Source organism: Pan troglodytes, chromosome 1 (assembly GCF_028858775.2).
Source record: "Pan troglodytes isolate AG18354 chromosome 1, NHGRI_mPanTro3-v2.0_pri, whole genome shotgun sequence".
NCBI lineage: Eukaryota > Metazoa > Chordata > Mammalia > Primates > Hominidae > Pan > Pan troglodytes.
Genome location: NC_072398.2, coordinates 121738407 through 121758144, shown reverse-complemented (window position 1 = coordinate 121758144; position 19738 = coordinate 121738407). Strand labels below are relative to the sequence as shown.

The window sequence follows — 19738 nt, the reverse complement described above, 5'->3', positions numbered from 1 at the left end:
AAACACTGCACTGGGGCATGAGTAGTGATTTCTTGTACAGTCGGGAAGGCCCCTAGGACTATGGGACTGATGGTTTCCCTTTTACTGGGAATTTCAAGGACAAGTATGCCAAAGATTTTTAAAATCTTTGATTTTTAAATCATATCTTCAGTTATGATTTTAAGAATCATATCTGAAGCATAAAGTGTGACACATAACACCATAAGGCCATGAAGGAAATATGCCCAAATGCTAATAAAATTTGTGTTAATTTAGAAACAGCAGAATGAAGAACTAATAGATAGGATCGTCTCAGCCGATCCTCCCACCTAAGTCTCCTGAGCAGTTGGGACTATAGGCATGCAGCACCATGCCTGCCTAATTTTTTGTATTCTTTGTAAAGATGGGTTTCACCATATTGTCCAGGCTGGTCTTCAACTCCTGAACTCAAGTCATCCTCCCACTTGGGCCTTCCAAAGTGCTGTGATTATATGTGTGAGTCACAGCACCTAGCTCCATCCTAGTTTCTGACTAAAACAATAACAGTATGTGTATATACAGCCTGTCCTCAGAATTGATCTTCCATAGCCTAGACAGAGGTATGAGACACAAGGAAAATAGACGCTACCTGGGAGAATGTTTAGAGCATCCTGACATTCACCATGAGAGGATTCTCTGTCTACAACCAGAGGTGAGTTGACTTCGTCTTCCTCAAATGTGATTTTGATGTTCTTGTGAGGCTGGTTGGAGTCACAAGGGCCGTGGCTATTTGAACAAGTGATGGCACATTCCTCCAGTGAGTCCTCAGGGACTTTGCTCTCTTCAGCCTTCTGCACCTCCCTGATGAGCCAGGTGGGACAGAGATGACAGAAGATTAAACACAGAGGGATTGGACCCCAGGGAGTCCTAGCTGGTTTTGACAGGCGGCATTAAGAGAGTGGTCCCAGAAAGCAAAATGGAGGTTCCCTTAAAGAGGGAACAGGCAATCCTCTTCTCTCTGCAACAGAGCATGGCTGCCATGGGAGCCAGAGAGGAAGACAGCAGCTGGTGTTCAGTGCACTGGACAGATAGGAGCTGAGGAGGATGAAGACTCAGCTATCCCTGTATGGCACAGACATGACACTTGGCACACATAGAGAAACACGACAGCTGCCGCACCCTGTGTCTAAGCTGGGTTCAATTTCACATACTGTGGCCAAGGGGATGCGGGCCTTTGGCCCACCATAGATGCCAGAGAGGGTGTGCCTCCTAGACATTTTCATGTGTTACCACCCATTACTTGCTCCTGAGTATTCAGTGTTACCTGGGGGGAGATGATTTCTGCACTTTCTCAGCCTCCTCAACTTGAACATCTTCATCCTCATCTTCGTCATTTTCTATAAATACAAAATGTTCGTTCAGATATTTCCCACTTCACATTCCGCAAGCACAGTCAGCCCAACGTGCACAGAGACGTGAACATCTACGTATGGTTCAGCATTGTACTGAAAACTCTCATGTTTTATCTTTCACAAAATGCCCTGGCGTGGTTTCCTGATCCATCGGGCAATGCATTTCTGATGTGGAGGGCCACCATCAAGATGTGGCCAAATACTGAAAAGACCTTTTGCTTCCCATATCACTGGAGGCTTGTGCAGCCTCTCTCTGGACTTTGGCAGCTGTCTCCCCCACCCTGCCACAGATCTGATTCCCAGGAACAGGCTTGGTGTCCTGTCACAGTTCGCATTTCAAACCTCATTCTTTCTCTTAGGAGAGGACAAACTTGTCCCACAGTCCTCTATGCGTCATGAGACTGCACAGGCCCTCCATGTGGCTTCTGCTGTGTTATTCAGGGACATTCTATCCATGGGGAGTGCTCCAGTCTGAAGCACTTCCTACCACCAAATGCCCCCACATCAAGTACCTTCTCCAACACCACATGGAGAGGGGCTTCATCTCATTTTGAAAAGCATTCGTAAGTGTTCCCATATTTGGATGCTTCAGACCCTTGCAAGAGACAATTTGTCTGCCTTTGCACGTGGAGAGAGAGAAACTCTGGAAAGATAAATCACTCACTCACCGACACTTACTAAGAACATTGCCAAAAAGACAGCCTGGGAACCTTCATTCTTAGCCCAGAGCTCTTTTCACTCCAACGAGCGCCCTCCCATCACAGCCCCCTTCCTGTCCTTTAAAACTAGATAGATGCTGCCTCTTGCTCCAAAGACCACCTTCCATCAAGGAAGGAGGGACACTTGCAATACTGTGACCTCCAAACCCATGGGTTTCCCATCTCTGTTCTTACCCAGGAAGTCCTGGTCATGTCATGGCCACATAGGTGTAGCAGAAAAAAACCCCACTGATACAACTGTCATTGTGAAACTATGGAGGTCTGGAGCCTCTCATAAGCCTGGGGTTTTGGGTCATCAGGGCCTATGGCCACCTTACCTGGGCTGAGCTTTTGGACAAGTTGCTGTGCCAGTCTACACCCCTCAGCCAGCTGTTCTTGGAGGTCCTGCCCCTGGGACTTGTCCGGCTCATCCGGAGTGAGGAGGGCCTGGACATGCTCATTCAATGAGCGGGCGGCATCTCTCCCTTCCCGTAACTTCTCCTTTAACTGGGTCAGCTCTCGTTCCTGAGAGTGAGCCAGGACTTTATATTGCCTAAGGTGAGACGGTAGAGAAAATTTAAGAGTAGAAAGGGTTGAGTGATCCGTTCAAATATTGCAACAGAGACTTCTGAGACAATGTCCTCAAGGAGACCTTCAAGCAGAAGGTCAGCACATGTTGAAAGGAATGTCTGTGGCCAAGAGAAAGAACAGAAAATGGTTTACAGGCTTCCTCTGTATCAGAGAGGGCTCCTGCAAGATCCTCGATGATGTTCCATTCATCTTTCCCTTCTGTAAACAAAAGTAGGTGTCTTCCTAATTCCGTTTCAAAAAGACATCCTTTCAGTTCCTCACTCTGGCCATGGACATTTCCATGTGAAAATACACATAGTGCATCTTGCGGCCACTAGATACAAAGCCATGTACAGAAATGAGGCCAGATGCAGATGGGGCGAATTGAAAAGACGAAAGAAGAAAAGAATGACAGGGTCGAGAAGGCAACATTGATTGAGTGAAAGAATGAGAAGCCGCAGTCAGTCAGGAGGTGATTCTCACTCAGGGTAAGTGGGGTGGTGACGGCACACCATTTTGAGTATACTGAATGCTGCTGTGTGGTTCACACTCCTTTGGTTAATTCTGTGTTATGTAAATTTCACATCAACAATTACTTGCTCGAAAAAGAGAAAACAAGGCCCTGACAAACAACTGCAACCCATACATTTTTATTATACTTCTTCTCTGCTTGATAAATACTTGTGTGTTGCGAGCCTGCCATGGCAATTCCTGCCCTTCCCCTGGCCCAGCTTCGTTCTTATTTCTCCCCACCGAGCTGTTGTACTTCAGAGATGTACACACCTGCCCCCCTGCCTGCCCCCATGGGGTCCCCTCACCTGAGCTCCTCAGCTTGCTTGAGCTGCTCCGCAAGCTTCTCCTCCTTGAACTGTCGTCGCTCATTCCTCAGCATAGATTTTATGAGGTCTTCGCACTCTTCATATTCTGAGAAAAGACAGACACGCCTGCCTCAGTGGAAGGCTGGACATGCTGCTGTGGTCATTGCCTACAGGGCAGAAGCCAGGTCCATCCCAAGGACAAAACTCTCCCCAGTACCAGGGTCTAGACAGGGATTTCCACATCTTTGCTCTTCAGTCTCCTGACTTTCTGGCATCTGATCCTCCAAAATTTAGAGATGAAGAAAGAGAACCTCAAGGGCACATCAAGGAATCATCTGACAAGATGATTCAACCACAACGAAGTGGAGTCAGAATTCACAGTCCCTGAGGTCTGACTCTGAATGCGGGGCCACTTTCCCAAGCCTTGCAGCCTCTCCTCTAAAACACTGCACTGGGGCATGAGTAGTGATTTCTTGTACAGTCGGGAAGGCCCCTAGGACTATGGGACTGATGGTTTCCCTTTTACTGGGAATTTCAAGGACAAGTATGCCAAAGATTTTTAAAATCTTTGATTTTTAAATCATATCTTCAGTTATGATTTTAAGAATCATATCTGAAGCATAAAGTGTGACACATAACACCATAAGGCCATGAAGGAAATATGCCCAAATGCTAATAAAATTTGTGTTAATTTAGAAACAGCAGAATGAAGAACTAATAGATAGGATCGTCTCAGCCGATCCTCCCACCTAAGTCTCCTGAGCAGTTGGGACTATAGGCATGCAGCACCATGCCTGCCTAATTTTTTGTATTCTTTGTAAAGATGGGTTTCACCATATTGTCCAGGCTGGTCTTCAACTCCTGAACTCAAGTCATCCTCCCACTTGGGCCTTCCAAAGTGCTGTGATTATATGTGTGAGTCACAGCACCTAGCTCCATCCTAGTTTCTGACTAAAACAATAACAGTATGTGTATATACAGCCTGTCCTCAGAATTGATCTTCCATAGCCTAGACAGAGGTATGAGACACAAGGAAAATAGAGGCTACCTGGGAGAATGTTTAGAGCATCCTGACATTCACCATGAGAGGATTCTCTGTCTACAACCAGAGGTGAGTTGACTTCGTCTTCCTCAAATGTGATTTTGATGTTCTTGTGAGGCTGGTTGGAGTCACAAGGGCCGTGGCTATTTGAACAAGTGATGGCACATTCCTCCAGTGAGTCCTCAGGGACTTTGCTCTCTTCAGCCTTCTGCACCTCCCTGATGAGCCAGGTGGGACAGAGATGACAGAAGATTAAACACAGAGGGATTGGACCCCAGGGAGTCCTAGCTGGTTTTGACAGGCGGCATTAAGAGAGTGGTCCCAGAAAGCAAAATGGAGGTTCCCTTAAAGAGGGAACAGGCAATCCTCTTCTCTCTGCAACAGAGCATGGCTGCCATGGGAGCCAGAGAGGAAGACAGCAGCTGGTGTTCAGTGCACTGGACAGATAGGAGCTGAGGAGGATGAAGACTCAGCTATCCCTGTATGGCACAGACATGACACTTGGCACACATAGAGAAACACGACAGCTGCCGCACCCTGTGTCTAAGCTGGGTTCAATTTCACATACTGTGGCCAAGGGGATGCGGGCCTTTGGCCCGCCATAGATGCCAGAGAGGGTGTGCCTCCTAGACATTTTCATGTGTTACCACCCATTACTTGCTCCTGAGTATTCAGTGTTACCTGGGGGGAGATGATTTCTGCACTTTCTCAGCCTCCTCAACTTGAACATCTTCATCCTCATCTTCGTCATTTTCTATAAATACAAAATGTTCGTTCAGATATTTCCCACTTCACATTCCGCAAGCACAGTCAGCCCAACGTGCACAGAGACGTGAACATCTACGTATGGTTCAGCATTGTACTGAAAACTCTCATGTTTTATCTTTCACAAAATGCCCTGGCGTGGTTTCCTGATCCATCGGGCAATGCATTTCTGATGTGGAGGGCCACCATCAAGATGTGGCCAAATACTGAAAAGACCTTTTGCTTCCCATATCACTGGAGGCTTGTGCAGCCTCTCTCTGGACTTTGGCAGCTGTCTCCCCCACCCTGCCACAGATCTGATTCCCAGGAACAGGCTTGGTGTCCTGTCACAGTTCGCATTTCAAACCTCATTCTTTCTCTTAGGAGAGGACAAACTTGTCCCACAGTCCTCTATGCGTCATGAGACTGCACAGGCCCTCCATGTGGCTTCTGCTGTGTTATTCAGGGACATTCTATCCATGGGGAGTGCTCCAGTCTGAAGCACTTCCTACCACCAAATGCCCCCACATCAAGTGCCTTCTCCAACACCACATGGAGAGGGGCTTCATCTCATTTTGAAAAGCATTCGTAAGTGTTCCCATATTTGGATGCTTCAGACCCTTGCAAGAGACAATTTGTCTGCCTTTGCACGTGGAGAGAGAGAAACTCTGGAAAGATAAATCACTCACTCACCGACACTTACTAAGAACATTGCCAAAAAGACAGCCTGGGAACCTTCATTCTTAGCCCAGAGCTCTTTTCACTCCAACGAGCGCCCTCCCATCACAGCCCCCTTCCTGTCCTTTAAAACTAGATAGATGCTGCCTCTTGCTCCAAAGACCACCTTCCATCAAGGAAGGAGGGACACTTGCAATACTGTGACCTCCAAACCCATGGGTTTCCCATCTCTGTTCTTACCCAGGAAGTCCTGGTCATGTCATGGCCACATAGGTGTAGCAGAAAAAAACCCCACTGATACAACTGTCATTGTGAAACTATGGAGGTCTGGAGCCTCTCATAAGCCTGGGGTTTTGGGTCATCAGGGCCTATGGCCACCTTACCTGGGCTGAGCTTTTGGACAAGTTGCTGTGCCAGTCTACACCCCTCAGCCAGCTGTTCTTGGAGGTCCTGCCCCTGGGACTTGTCCGGCTCATCCGGAATGAGGAGGGCCTGGAGATGCTCATTCAATGAGCGGGCGGTATCTCTCCCTTCCCGTAACTTCTCCTTTAACTGGGTCAGCTCTCGTTCCTGAGAGTGAGCCAGGACTTTATATTGCCTAAGGTGAGACGGTAGAGAAAATTTAAGAGTAGAAAGGGTTGAGTGATCCGTTCAAATATTGCAACAGAGACTTCTGAGACAATGTCCTCAAGGAGACCTTCAAGCAGAAGGTCAGCACATGTTGAAAGGAATGTCTGTGGCCAAGAGAAAGAACAGAAAATGGTTTACAGGCTTCCTCTGTATCAGAGAGGGCTCCTGCAAGATCCTCGATGATGTTCCATTCATCTTTCCCTTCTGTAAACAAAAGTAGGTGTCTTCCTAATTCCGTTTCAAAAAGACATCCTTTCAGTTCCTCACTCTGGCCATGGACATTTCCATGTGAAAATACACATAGTGCATCTTGCGGCCACTAGATACAAAGCCATGTACAGAAATGAGGCCAGATGCAGATGGGGCGAATTGAAAAGACGAAAGAAGAAAAGAATGACAGGGTCGAGAAGGCAACATTGATTGAGTGAAAGAATGAGAAGCCGCAGTCAGTCAGGAGGTGATTCTCACTCAGGGTAAGTGGGGTGGTGACGGCACACCATTTTGAGTATACTGAATGCTGCTGTGTGGTTCACACTCCTTTGGTTAATTCTGTGTTATGTAAATTTCACATCAACAATTACTTGCTCGAAAAAGAGAAAACAAGGCCCTGACAAACAACTGCAACCCATACATTTTTATTATACTTCTTCTCTGCTTGATAAATACTTGTGTGTTGCGAGCCTGCCATGGCAATTCCTGCCCTTCCCCTGGCCCAGCTTCGTTCTTATTTCTCCCCACCGAGCTGTTGTACTTCAGAGATGTACACACCTGCCCCCCTGCCTGCCCCCATGGGGTCCCCTCACCTGAGCTCCTCAGCTTGCTTGAGCTGCTCCGCAAGCTTCTCCTCCTTGAACTGTCGTCGCTCATTCCTCAGCATAGATTTTATGAGGTCTTCGCACTCTTCATATTCTGAGAAAAGACAGACACGCCTGCCTCAGTGGAAGGCTGGACATGCTGCTGTGGTCATTGCCTACAGGGCAGAAGCCAGGTCCATCCCAAGGACAAAACTCTCCCCAGTACCAGGGTCTAGACAGGGATTTCCACATCTTTGCTCTTCAGTCTCCTGACTTTCTGGCATCTGATCCTCCAAAATTTAGAGATGAAGAAAGAGAACCTCAAGGGCACATCAAGGAATCATCTGACAAGATGATTCAACCACAACGAAGTGGAGTCAGAATTCACAGTCCCTGAGGTCTGACTCTGAATGCGGGGCCACTTTCCCAAGCCTTGCAGCCTCTCCTCTAAAACACTGCACTGGGGCATGAGTAGTGATTTCTTGTGCAGTCGGGAAGGCCCCTAGGACTATGGGACTGATGGTTTCCCTTTTACTGGGAATTTCAAGGACAAGTATGCCAAAGATTTTTAAAATCTTTGATTTTTAAATCATATCTTCAGTTATGATTTTAAGAATCATATCTGAAGCATAAAGTGTGACACATAACACCATAAGGCCATGAAGGAAATATGCCCAAATGCTAATAAAATTTGTGTTAATTTAGAAACAGCAGAATGAAGAACTAATAGATAGGATCGTCTCAGCCGATCCTCCCACCTAAGTCTCCTGAGCAGTTGGGACTATAGGCATGCAGCACCATGCCTGCCTAATTTTTTGTATTCTTTGTAAAGATGGGTTTCACCATATTGTCCAGGCTGGTCTTCAACTCCTGAACTCAAGTCATCCTCCCACTTGGGCCTTCCAAAGTGCTGTGATTATATGTGTGAGTCACAGCACCTAGCTCCATCCTAGTTTCTGACTAAAACAATAACAGTATGTGTATATACAGCCTGTCCTCAGAATTGATCTTCCATAGCCTAGACAGAGGTATGAGACACAAGGAAAATAGAGGCTACCTGGGAGAATGTTTAGAGCATCCTGACATTCACCATGAGAGGATTCTCTGTCTACAACCAGAGGTGAGTTGACTTCGTCTTCCTCAAATGTGATTTTGATGTTCTTGTGAGGCTGGTTGGAGTCACAAGGGCCGTGGCTATTTGAACAAGTGATGGCACATTCCTCCAGTGAGTCCTCAGGGACTTTGCTCTCTTCAGCCTTCTGCACCTCCCTGATGAGCCAGGTGGGACAGAGATGACAGAAGATTAAACACAGAGGGATTGGACCCCAGGGAGTCCTAGCTGGTTTTGACAGGCGGCATTAAGAGAGTGGTCCCAGAAAGCAAAATGGAGGTTCCCTTAAAGAGGGAACAGGCAATCCTCTTCTCTCTGCAACAGAGCATGGCTGCCATGGGAGCCAGAGAGGAAGACAGCAGCTGGTGTTCAGTGCACTGGACAGATAGGAGCTGAGGAGGATGAAGACTCAGCTATCCCTGTATGGCACAGACATGACACTTGGCACACATAGAGAAACACGACAGCTGCCGCACCCTGTGTCTAAGCTGGGTTCAATTTCACATACTGTGGCCAAGGGGATGCGGGCCTTTGGCCCACCATAGATGCCAGAGAGGGTGTGCCTCCTAGACATTTTCATGTGTTACCACCCATTACTTGCTCCTGAGTATTCAGTGTTACCTGGGGGGAGATGATTTCTGCACTTTCTCAGCCTCCTCAACTTGAACATCTTCATCCTCATCTTCGTCATTTTCTATAAATACAAAATGTTCGTTCAGATATTTCCCACTTCACATTCCGCAAGCACAGTCAGCCCAACGTGCACAGAGACGTGAACATCTACGTATGGTTCAGCATTGTACTGAAAACTCTCATGTTTTATCTTTCACAAAATGCCCTGGCGTGGTTTCCTGATCCATCGGGCAATGCATTTCTGATGTGGAGGGCCACCATCAAGATGTGGCCAAATACTGAAAAGACCTTTTGCTTCCCATATCACTGGAGGCTTGTGCAGCCTCTCTCTGGACTTTGGCAGCTGTCTCCCCCACCCTGCCACAGATCTGATTCCCAGGAACAGGCTTGGTGTCCTGTCACAGTTCGCATTTCAAACCTCATTCTTTCTCTTAGGAGAGGACAAACTTGTCCCACAGTCCTCTATGCGTCATGAGACTGCACAGGCCCTCCATGTGGCTTCTGCTGTGTTATTCAGGGACATTCTATCCATGGGGAGTGCTCCAGTCTGAAGCACTTCCTACCACCAAATGCCCCCACATCAAGTGCCTTCTCCAACACCACATGGAGAGGGGCTTCATCTCATTTTGAAAAGCATTCGTAAGTGTTCCCATATTTGGATGCTTCAGACCCTTGCAAGAGACAATTTGTCTGCCTTTGCACATGGAGAGAGAGAAACTCTGGAAAGATAAATCACTCACTCACCGACACTTACTAAGAACATTGCCAAAAAGACAGCCTGGGAACCTTCATTCTTAGCCCAGAGCTCTTTTCACTCCAACGAGCGCCCTCCCATCACAGCCCCCTTCCTGTCCTTTAAAACTAGATAGATGCTGCCTCTTGCTCCAAAGACCACCTTCCATCAAGGAAGGAGGGACACTTGCAATACTGTGACCTCCAAACCCATGGGTTTCCCATCTCTGTTCTTACCCAGGAAGTCCTGGTCATGTCATGGCCACATAGGTGTAGCAGAAAAAAACCCCACTGATACAACTGTCATTGTGAAACTATGGAGGTCTGGAGCCTCTCATAAGCCTGGGGTTTTGGGTCATCAGGGCCTATGGCCACCTTACCTGGGCTGAGCTTTTGGACAAGTTGCTGTGCCAGTCTACACCCCTCAGCCAGCTGTTCTTGGAGGTCCTGCCCCTGGGACTTGTCCGGCTCATCCGGAATGAGGAGGGCCTGGAGATGCTCATTCAATGAGCGGGCGGCATCTCTCCCTTCCCGTAACTTCTCCTTTAACTGGGTCAGCTCTCGTTCCTGAGAGTGAGCCAGGACTTTATATTGCCTAAGGTGAGACGGTAGAGAAAATTTAAGAGTAGAAAGGGTTGAGTGATCCGTTCAAATATTGCAACAGAGACTTCTGAGACAATGTCCTCAAGGAGACCTTCAAGCAGAAGGTCAGCACATGTTGAAAGGAATGTCTGTGGCCAAGAGAAAGAACAGAAAATGGTTTACAGGCTTCCTCTGTATCAGAGAGGGCTCCTGCAAGATCCTCGATGATGTTCCATTCATCTTTCCCTTCTGTAAACAAAAGTAGGTGTCTTCCTAATTCCGTTTCAAAAAGACATCCTTTCAGTTCCTCACTCTGGCCATGGACATTTCCATGTGAAAATACACATAGTGCATCTTGCGGCCACTAGATACAAAGCCATGTACAGAAATGAGGCCAGATGCAGATGGGGCGAATTGAAAAGACGAAAGAAGAAAAGAATGACAGGGTCGAGAAGGCAACATTGATTGAGTGAAAGAATGAGAAGCCGCAGTCAGTCAGGAGGTGATTCTCACTCAGGGTAAGTGGGGTGGTGACGGCACACCATTTTGAGTATACTGAATGCTGCTGTGTGGTTCACACTCCTTTGGTTAATTCTGTGTTATGTAAATTTCACATCAACAATTACTTGCTCGAAAAAGAGAAAACAAGGCCCTGACAAACAACTGCAACCCATACATTTTTATTATACTTCTTCTCTGCTTGATAAATACTTGTGTGTTGCGAGCCTGCCATGGCAATTCCTGCCCTTCCCCTGGCCCAGCTTCGTTCTTATTTCTCCCCACCGAGCTGTTGTACTTCAGAGATGTACACACCTGCCCCCCTGCCTGCCCCCATGGGGTCCCCTCACCTGAGCTCCTCAGCTTGCTTGAGCTGCTCCGCAAGCTTCTCCTCCTTGAACTGTCGTCGCTCATTCCTCAGCATAGATTTTATGAGGTCTTCGCACTCTTCATATTCTGAGAAAAGACAGACACGCCTGCCTCAGTGGAAGGCTGGACATGCTGCTGTGGTCATTGCCTACAGGGCAGAAGCCAGGTCCATCCCAAGGACAAAACTCTCCCCAGTACCAGGGTCTAGACAGGGATTTCCACATCTTTGCTCTTCAGTCTCCTGACTTTCTGGCATCTGATCCTCCAAAATTTAGAGATGAAGAAAGAGAACCTCAAGGGCACATCAAGGAATCATCTGACAAGATGATTCAACCACAACGAAGTGGAGTCAGAATTCACAGTCCCTGAGGTCTGACTCTGAATGCGGGGCCACTTTCCCAAGCCTTGCAGCCTCTCCTCTAAAACACTGCACTGGGGCATGAGTAGTGATTTCTTGTGCAGTCGGGAAGGCCCCTAGGACTATGGGACTGATGGTTTCCCTTTTACTGGGAATTTCAAGGACAAGTATGCCAAAGATTTTTAAAATCTTTGATTTTTAAATCATATCTTCAGTTATGATTTTAAGAATCATATCTGAAGCATAAAGTGTGACACATAACACCATAAGGCCATGAAGGAAATATGCCCAAATGCTAATAAAATTTGTGTTAATTTAGAAACAGCAGAATGAAGAACTAATAGATAGGATCGTCTCAGCCGATCCTCCCACCTAAGTCTCCTGAGCAGTTGGGACTATAGGCATGCAGCACCATGCCTGCCTAATTTTTTGTATTCTTTGTAAAGATGGGTTTCACCATATTGTCCAGGCTGGTCTTCAACTCCTGAACTCAAGTCATCCTCCCACTTGGGCCTTCCAAAGTGCTGTGATTATATGTGTGAGTCACAGCACCTAGCTCCATCCTAGTTTCTGACTAAAACAATAACAGTATGTGTATATACAGCCTGTCCTCAGAATTGATCTTCCATAGCCTAGACAGAGGTATGAGACACAAGGAAAATAGAGGCTACCTGGGAGAATGTTTAGAGCATCCTGACATTCACCATGAGAGGATTCTCTGTCTACAACCAGAGGTGAGTTGACTTCGTCTTCCTCAAATGTGATTTTGATGTTCTTGTGAGGCTGGTTGGAGTCACAAGGGCCGTGGCTATTTGAACAAGTGATGGCACATTCCTCCAGTGAGTCCTCAGGGACTTTGCTCTCTTCAGCCTTCTGCACCTCCCTGATGAGCCAGGTGGGACAGAGATGACAGAAGATTAAACACAGAGGGATTGGACCCCAGGGAGTCCTAGCTGGTTTTGACAGGCGGCATTAAGAGAGTGGTCCCAGAAAGCAAAATGGAGGTTCCCTTAAAGAGGGAACAGGCAATCCTCTTCTCTCTGCAACAGAGCATGGCTGCCATGGGAGCCAGAGAGGAAGACAGCAGCTGGTGTTCAGTGCACTGGACAGATAGGAGCTGAGGAGGATGAAGACTCAGCTATCCCTGTATGGCACAGACATGACACTTGGCACACATAGAGAAACACGACAGCTGCCGCACCCTGTGTCTAAGCTGGGTTCAATTTCACATACTGTGGCCAAGGGGATGCGGGCCTTTGGCCCACCATAGATGCCAGAGAGGGTGTGCCTCCTAGACATTTTCATGTGTTACCACCCATTACTTGCTCCTGAGTATTCAGTGTTACCTGGGGGGAGATGATTTCTGCACTTTCTCAGCCTCCTCAACTTGAACATCTTCATCCTCATCTTCGTCATTTTCTATAAATACAAAATGTTCGTTCAGATATTTCCCACTTCACATTCCGCAAGCACAGTCAGCCCAACGTGCACAGAGACGTGAACATCTACGTATGGTTCAGCATTGTACTGAAAACTCTCATGTTTTATCTTTCACAAAATGCCCTGGCGTGGTTTCCTGATCCATCGGGCAATGCATTTCTGATGTGGAGGGCCACCATCAAGATGTGGCCAAATACTGAAAAGACCTTTTGCTTCCCATATCACTGGAGGCTTGTGCAGCCTCTCTCTGGACTTTGGCAGCTGTCTCCCCCACCCTGCCACAGATCTGATTCCCAGGAACAGGCTTGGTGTCCTGTCACAGTTCGCATTTCAAACCTCATTCTTTCTCTTAGGAGAGGACAAACTTGTCCCACAGTCCTCTATGCGTCATGAGACTGCACAGGCCCTCCATGTGGCTTCTGCTGTGTTATTCAGGGACATTCTATCCATGGGGAGTGCTCCAGTCTGAAGCACTTCCTACCACCAAATGCCCCCACATCAAGTGCCTTCTCCAACACCACATGGAGAGGGGCTTCATCTCATTTTGAAAAGCATTCGTAAGTGTTCCCATATTTGGATGCTTCAGACCCTTGCAAGAGACAATTTGTCTGCCTTTGCACGTGGAGAGAGAGAAACTCTGGAAAGATAAATCACTCACTCACCGACACTTACTAAGAACATTGCCAAAAAGACAGCCTGGGAACCTTCATTCTTAGCCCAGAGCTCTTTTCACTCCAACGAGCGCCCTCCCATCACAGCCCCCTTCCTGTCCTTTAAAACTAGATAGATGCTGCCTCTTGCTCCAAAGACCACCTTCCATCAAGGAAGGAGGGACACTTGCAATACTGTGACCTCCAAACCCATGGGTTTCCCATCTCTGTTCTTACCCAGGAAGTCCTGGTCATGTCATGGCCACATAGGTGTAGCAGAAAAAAACCCCACTGATACAACTGTCATTGTGAAACTATGGAGGTCTGGAGCCTCTCATAAGCCTGGGGTTTTGGGTCATCAGGGCCTATGGCCACCTTACCTGGGCTGAGCTTTTGGACAAGTTGCTGTGCCAGTCTACACCCCTCAGCCAGCTGTTCTTGGAGGTCCTGCCCCTGGGACTTGTCCGGCTCATCCGGAATGAGGAGGGCCTGGAGATGCTCATTCAATGAGCGGGCGGCATCTCTCCCTTCCCGTAACTTCTCCTTTAACTGGGTCAGCTCTCGTTCCTGAGAGTGAGCCAGGACTTTATATTGCCTAAGGTGAGACGGTAGAGAAAATTTAAGAGTAGAAAGGGTTGAGTGATCCGTTCAAATATTGCAACAGAGACTTCTGAGACAATGTCCTCAAGGAGACCTTCAAGCAGAAGGTCAGCACATGTTGAAAGGAATGTCTGTGGCCAAGAGAAAGAACAGAAAATGGTTTACAGGCTTCCTCTGTATCAGAGAGGGCTCCTGCAAGATCCTCGATGATGTTCCATTCATCTTTCCCTTCTGTAAACAAAAGTAGGTGTCTTCCTAATTCCGTTTCAAAAAGACATCCTTTCAGTTCCTCACTCTGGCCATGGACATTTCCATGTGAAAATACACATAGTGCATCTTGCGGCCACTAGATACAAAGCCATGTACAGAAATGAGGCCAGATGCAGATGGGGCGAATTGAAAAGACGAAAGAAGAAAAGAATGACAGGGTCGAGAAGGCAACATTGATTGAGTGAAAGAATGAGAAGCCGCAGTCAGTCAGGAGGTGATTCTCACTCAGGGTAAGTGGGGTGGTGACGGCACACCATTTTGAGTATACTGAATGCTGCTGTGTGGTTCACACTCCTTTGGTTAATTCTGTGTTATGTAAATTTCACATCAACAATTACTTGCTCGAAAAAGAGAAAACAAGGCCCTGACAAACAACTGCAACCCATACATTTTTATTATACTTCTTCTCTGCTTGATAAATACTTGTGTGTTGCGAGCCTGCCATGGCAATTCCTGCCCTTCCCCTGGCCCAGCTTCGTTCTTATTTCTCCCCACCGAGCTGTTGTACTTCAGAGATGTACACACCTGCCCCCCTGCCTGCCCCCATGGGGTCCCCTCACCTGAGCTCCTCAGCTTGCTTGAGCTGCTCCGCAAGCTTCTCCTCCTTGAACTGTCGTCGCTCATTCCTCAGCATAGATTTTATGAGGTCTTCGCACTCTTCATATTCTGAGAAAAGACAGACACGCCTGCCTCAGTGGAAGGCTGGACATGCTGCTGTGGTCATTGCCTACAGGGCAGAAGCCAGGTCCATCCCAAGGACAAAACTCTCCCCAGTACCAGGGTCTAGACAGGGATTTCCACATCTTTGCTCTTCAGTCTCCTGACTTTCTGGCATCTGATCCTCCAAAATTTAGAGATGAAGAAAGAGAACCTCAAGGGCACATCAAGGAATCATCTGACAAGATGATTCAACCACAACGAAGTGGAGTCAGAATTCACAGTCCCTGAGGTCTGACTCTGAATGCGGGGCCACTTTCCCAAGCCTTGCAGCCTCTCCTCTAAAACACTGCACTGGGGCATGAGTAGTGATTTCTTGTGCAGTCGGGAAGGCCCCTAGGACTATGGGACTGATGGTTTCCCTTTTACTGGGAATTTCAAGGACAAGTATGCCAAAGATTTTTAAAATCTTTGATTTTTAAATCATATCTTCAGTTATGATTTTAAGAATCATATCTGAAGCATAAAGTGTGACACATAACACCATAAGGCCATGAAGGAAATATGCCCAAATGCTAATAAAATTTGTGTTAATTTAGAAACAGCAGAATGAAGAACTAATAGATAGGATCGTCTCAGCCGATCCTCCCACCTAAGTCTCCTGAGCAGTTGGGACTATAGGCATGCAGCACCATGCCTGCCTAATTTTTTGTATTCTTTGTAAAGATGGGTTTCACCATATTGTCCAGGCTGGTCTTCAACTCCTGAACTCAAGTCATCCTCCCACTTGGGCCTTCCAAAGTGCTGTGATTATATGTGTGAGTCACAGCACCTAGCTCCATCCTAGTTTCTGACTAAAACAATAACAGTATGTGTATATACAGCCTGTCCTCAGAATTGATCTTCCATAGCCTAGACAGAGGTATGAGACACAAGGAAAATAGAGGCTACCTGGGAGAATGTTTAGAGCATCCTGACATTCACCATGAGAGGATTCTCTGTCTACAACCAGAGGTGAGTTGACTTCGTCTTCCTCAAATGTGATTTTGATGTTCTTGTGAGGCTGGTTGGAGTCACAAGGGCCGTGGCTATTTGAACAAGTGATGGCACATTCCTCCAGTGAGTCCTCAGGGACTTTGCTCTCTTCAGCCTTCTGCACCTCCCTGATGAGCCAGGTGGGACAGAGATGACAGAAGATTAAACACAGAGGGATTGGACCCCAGGGAGTCCTAGCTGGTTTTGACAGGCGGCATTAAGAGAGTGGTCCCAGAAAGCAAAATGGAGGTTCCCTTAAAGAGGGAACAGGCAATCCTCTTCTCTCTGCAACAGAGCATGGCTGCCATGGGAGCCAGAGAGGAAGACAGCAGCTGGTGTTCAGTGCACTGGACAGATAGGAGCTGAGGAGGATGAAGACTCAGCTATCCCTGTATGGCACAGACATGACACTTGGCACACATAGAGAAACACGACAGCTGCCGCACCCTGTGTCTAAGCTGGGTTCAATTTCACATACTGTGGCCAAGGGGATGCGGGCCTTTGGCCCACCATAGATGCCAGAGAGGGTGTGCCTCCTAGACATTTTCATGTGTTACCACCCATTACTTGCTCCTGAGTATTCAGTGTTACCTGGGGGGAGATGATTTCTGCACTTTCTCAGCCTCCTCAACTTGAACATCTTCATCCTCATCTTCGTCATTTTCTATAAATACAAAATGTTCGTTCAGATATTTCCCACTTCACATTCCGCAAGCACAGTCAGCCCAACGTGCACAGAGACGTGAACATCTACGTATGGTTCAGCATTGTACTGAAAACTCTCATGTTTTACCTTTCACAAAATGCCCTGGCGTGGTTTCCTGATCCATCGGGCAATGCATTTCTGATGTGGAGGGCCACCATCAAGATGTGGCCAAATACTGAAAAGACCTTTTGCTTCCCATATCACTGGAGGCTTGTGCAGCCTCTCTCTGGACTTTGGCAGCTGTCTCCCCCACCCTGCCACAGATCTGATTCCCAGGAACAGGCTTGGTGTCCTGTCACAGTTCGCATTTCAAACCTCATTCTTTCTCTTAGGAGAGGACAAACTTGTCCCACAGTCCTCTATGCGTCATGAGACTGCACAGGCCCTCCATGTGGCTTCTGCTGTGTTATTCAGGGACATTCTATCCATGGGGAGTGCTCCAGTCTGAAGCACTTCCTACCACCAAATGCCCCCACATCAAGTGCCTTCTCCAACACCACATGGAGAGGGGCTTCATCTCATTTTGAAAAGCATTCGTAAGTGTTCCCATATTTGGATGCTTCAGACCCTTGCAAGAGACAATTTGTCTGCCTTTGCACGTGGAGAGAGAGAAACTCTGGAAAGATAAATCACTCACTCACCGACACTTACTAAGAACATTGCCAAAAAGACAGCCTGGGAACCTTCATTCTTAGCCCAGAGCTCTTTTCACTCCAACGAGCGCCCTCCCATCACAGCCCCCTTCCTGTCCTTTAAAACTAGATAGATGCTGCCTCTTGCTCCAAAGACCACCTTCCATCAAGGAAGGAGGGACACTTGCAATACTGTGACCTCCAAACCCATGGGTTTCCCATCTCTGTTCTTACCCAGGAAGTCCTGGTCATGTCATGGCCACATAGGTGTAGCAGAAAAAAACCCCACTGATACAACTGTCATTGTGAAACTATGGAGGTCTGGAGCCTCTCATAAGCCTGGGGTTTTGGGTCATCAGGGCCTATGGCCACCTTACCTGGGCTGAGCTTTTGGACAAGTTGCTGTGCCAGTCTACACCCCTCAGCCAGCTGTTCTTGGAGGTCCTGCCCCTGGGACTTGTCCGGCTCATCCGGAGTGAGGAGGGCCTGGACATGCTCATTCAATGAGCGGGCGGCATCTCTCCCTTCCCGTAACTTCTCCTTTAACTGGGTCAGCTCTCGTTCCTGAGAGTGAGCCAGGACTTTATATTGCCTAAGGTGAGACGGTAGAGAAAATTTAAGAGTAGAAAGGGTTGAGTGATCCGTTCAAATATTGCAACAGAGACTTCTGAGACAATGTCCTCAAGGAGACCTTCAAGCAGAAGGTCAGCACATGTTGAAAGGAATGTCTGTGGCCAAGAGAAAGAACAGAAAATGGTTTACAGGCTTCCTCTGTATCAGAGAGGGCTCCTGCAAGATCCTCGATGATGTTCCATTCATCTTTCCCTTCTGTAAACAAAAGTAGGTGTCTTCCTAATTCCGTTTCAAAAAGACATCCTTTCAGTTCCTCACTCTGGCCATGGACATTTCCATGTGAAAATACACATAGTGCATCTTGCGGCCACTAGATACAAAGCCATGTACAGAAATGAGGCCAGATGCAGATGGGGCGAATTGAAAAGACGAAAGAAGAAAAGAATGACAGGGTCGAGAAGGCAACATTGATTGAGTGAAAGAATGAGAAGCCGCAGTCAGTCAGGAGGTGATTCTCACTCAGGGTAAGTGGGGTGGTGACGGCACACCATTTTGAGTATACTGAATGCTGCTGTGTGGTTCACACTCCTTTGGTTAATTCTGTGTTATGTAAATTTCACATCAACAATTACTTGCTCGAAAAAGAGAAAACAAGGCCCTGACAAACAACTGCAACCCATACATTTTTATTATACTTCTTCTCTGCTTGATAAATACTTGTGTGTTGCGAGCCTGCCATGGCAATTCCTGCCCTTCCCCTGGCCCAGCTTCGTTCTTATTTCTCCCCACCGAGCTGTTGTACTTCAGAGATGTACACACCTGCCCCCCTGCCTGCCCCCATGGGGTCCCCTCACCTGAGCTCCTCAGCTTGCTTGAGCTGCTCCGCAAGCTTCTCCTCCTTGAACTGTCGTCGCTCATTCCTCAGCATAGATTTTATGAGGTCTTCGCACTCTTCATATTCTGAGAAAAGACAGACACGCCTGCCTCAGTGGAAGGCTGGACATGCTGCTGTGGTCATTGCCTACAGGGCAGAAGCCAGGTCCATCCCAAGGACAAAACTCTCCCCAGTACCAGGGTCTAGACAGGGATTTCCACATCTTTGCTCTTCAGTCTCCTGACTTTCTGGCATCTGATCCTCCAAAATTTAGAGATGAAGAAAGAGAACCTCAAGGGCACATCAAGGAATCATCTGACAAGATGATTCAACCACAACGAAGTGGAGTCAGAATTCACAGTCCCTGAGGTCTGACTCTGAATGCGGGGCCACTTTCCCAAGCCTTGCAGCCTCTCCTCTAAAACACTGCACTGGGGCATGAGTAGTGATTTCTTGTACAGTCGGGAAGGCCCCTAGGACTATGGGACTGATGGTTTCCCTTTTACTGGGAATTTCAAGGACAAGTATGCCAAAGATTTTTAAAATCTTTGATTTTTAAATCATATCTTCAGTTATGATTTTAAGAATCATATCTGAAGCATAAAGTGTGACACATAACACCATAAGGCCATGAAGGAAATATGCCCAAATGCTAATAAAATTTGTGTTAATTT

At 47.3% G+C, this 19738-nt stretch overlaps 2 protein-coding genes across 3 annotated transcripts in view; one reads left to right on the top strand and one right to left on the bottom strand.

The window, feature by feature from the left end:
- GSTM2 (glutathione S-transferase mu 2) overlaps nt 1-19738 on the top strand; it is a 295697-nt gene that overhangs the window by 64491 nt on the left and 211468 nt on the right. The window lies entirely within an intron of this gene.
- The window catches only part of LOC129137371 (neuroblastoma breakpoint family member 10), an 81954-nt gene that overhangs the window by 21582 nt on the left and 40634 nt on the right, over nt 1-19738 (bottom strand). Inside the window, 20 exon segments of the mRNA XM_054668630.2 lie at nt 608-819; nt 1283-1355; nt 2407-2621; nt 3457-3562; nt 4505-4716; nt 5180-5252; nt 6304-6518; nt 7354-7459; nt 8402-8613; nt 9077-9149; nt 10201-10415; nt 11251-11356; nt 12299-12510; nt 12974-13046; nt 14098-14312; nt 15148-15253; nt 16196-16407; nt 16871-16943; nt 17995-18209; nt 19045-19150. Of these exon segments, the coding sequence (XP_054524605.2) occupies nt 608-819; nt 1283-1355; nt 2407-2621; nt 3457-3562; nt 4505-4716; nt 5180-5252; nt 6304-6518; nt 7354-7459; nt 8402-8613; nt 9077-9149; nt 10201-10415; nt 11251-11356; nt 12299-12510; nt 12974-13046; nt 14098-14312; nt 15148-15253; nt 16196-16407; nt 16871-16943; nt 17995-18209; nt 19045-19150 (3030 nt within the window).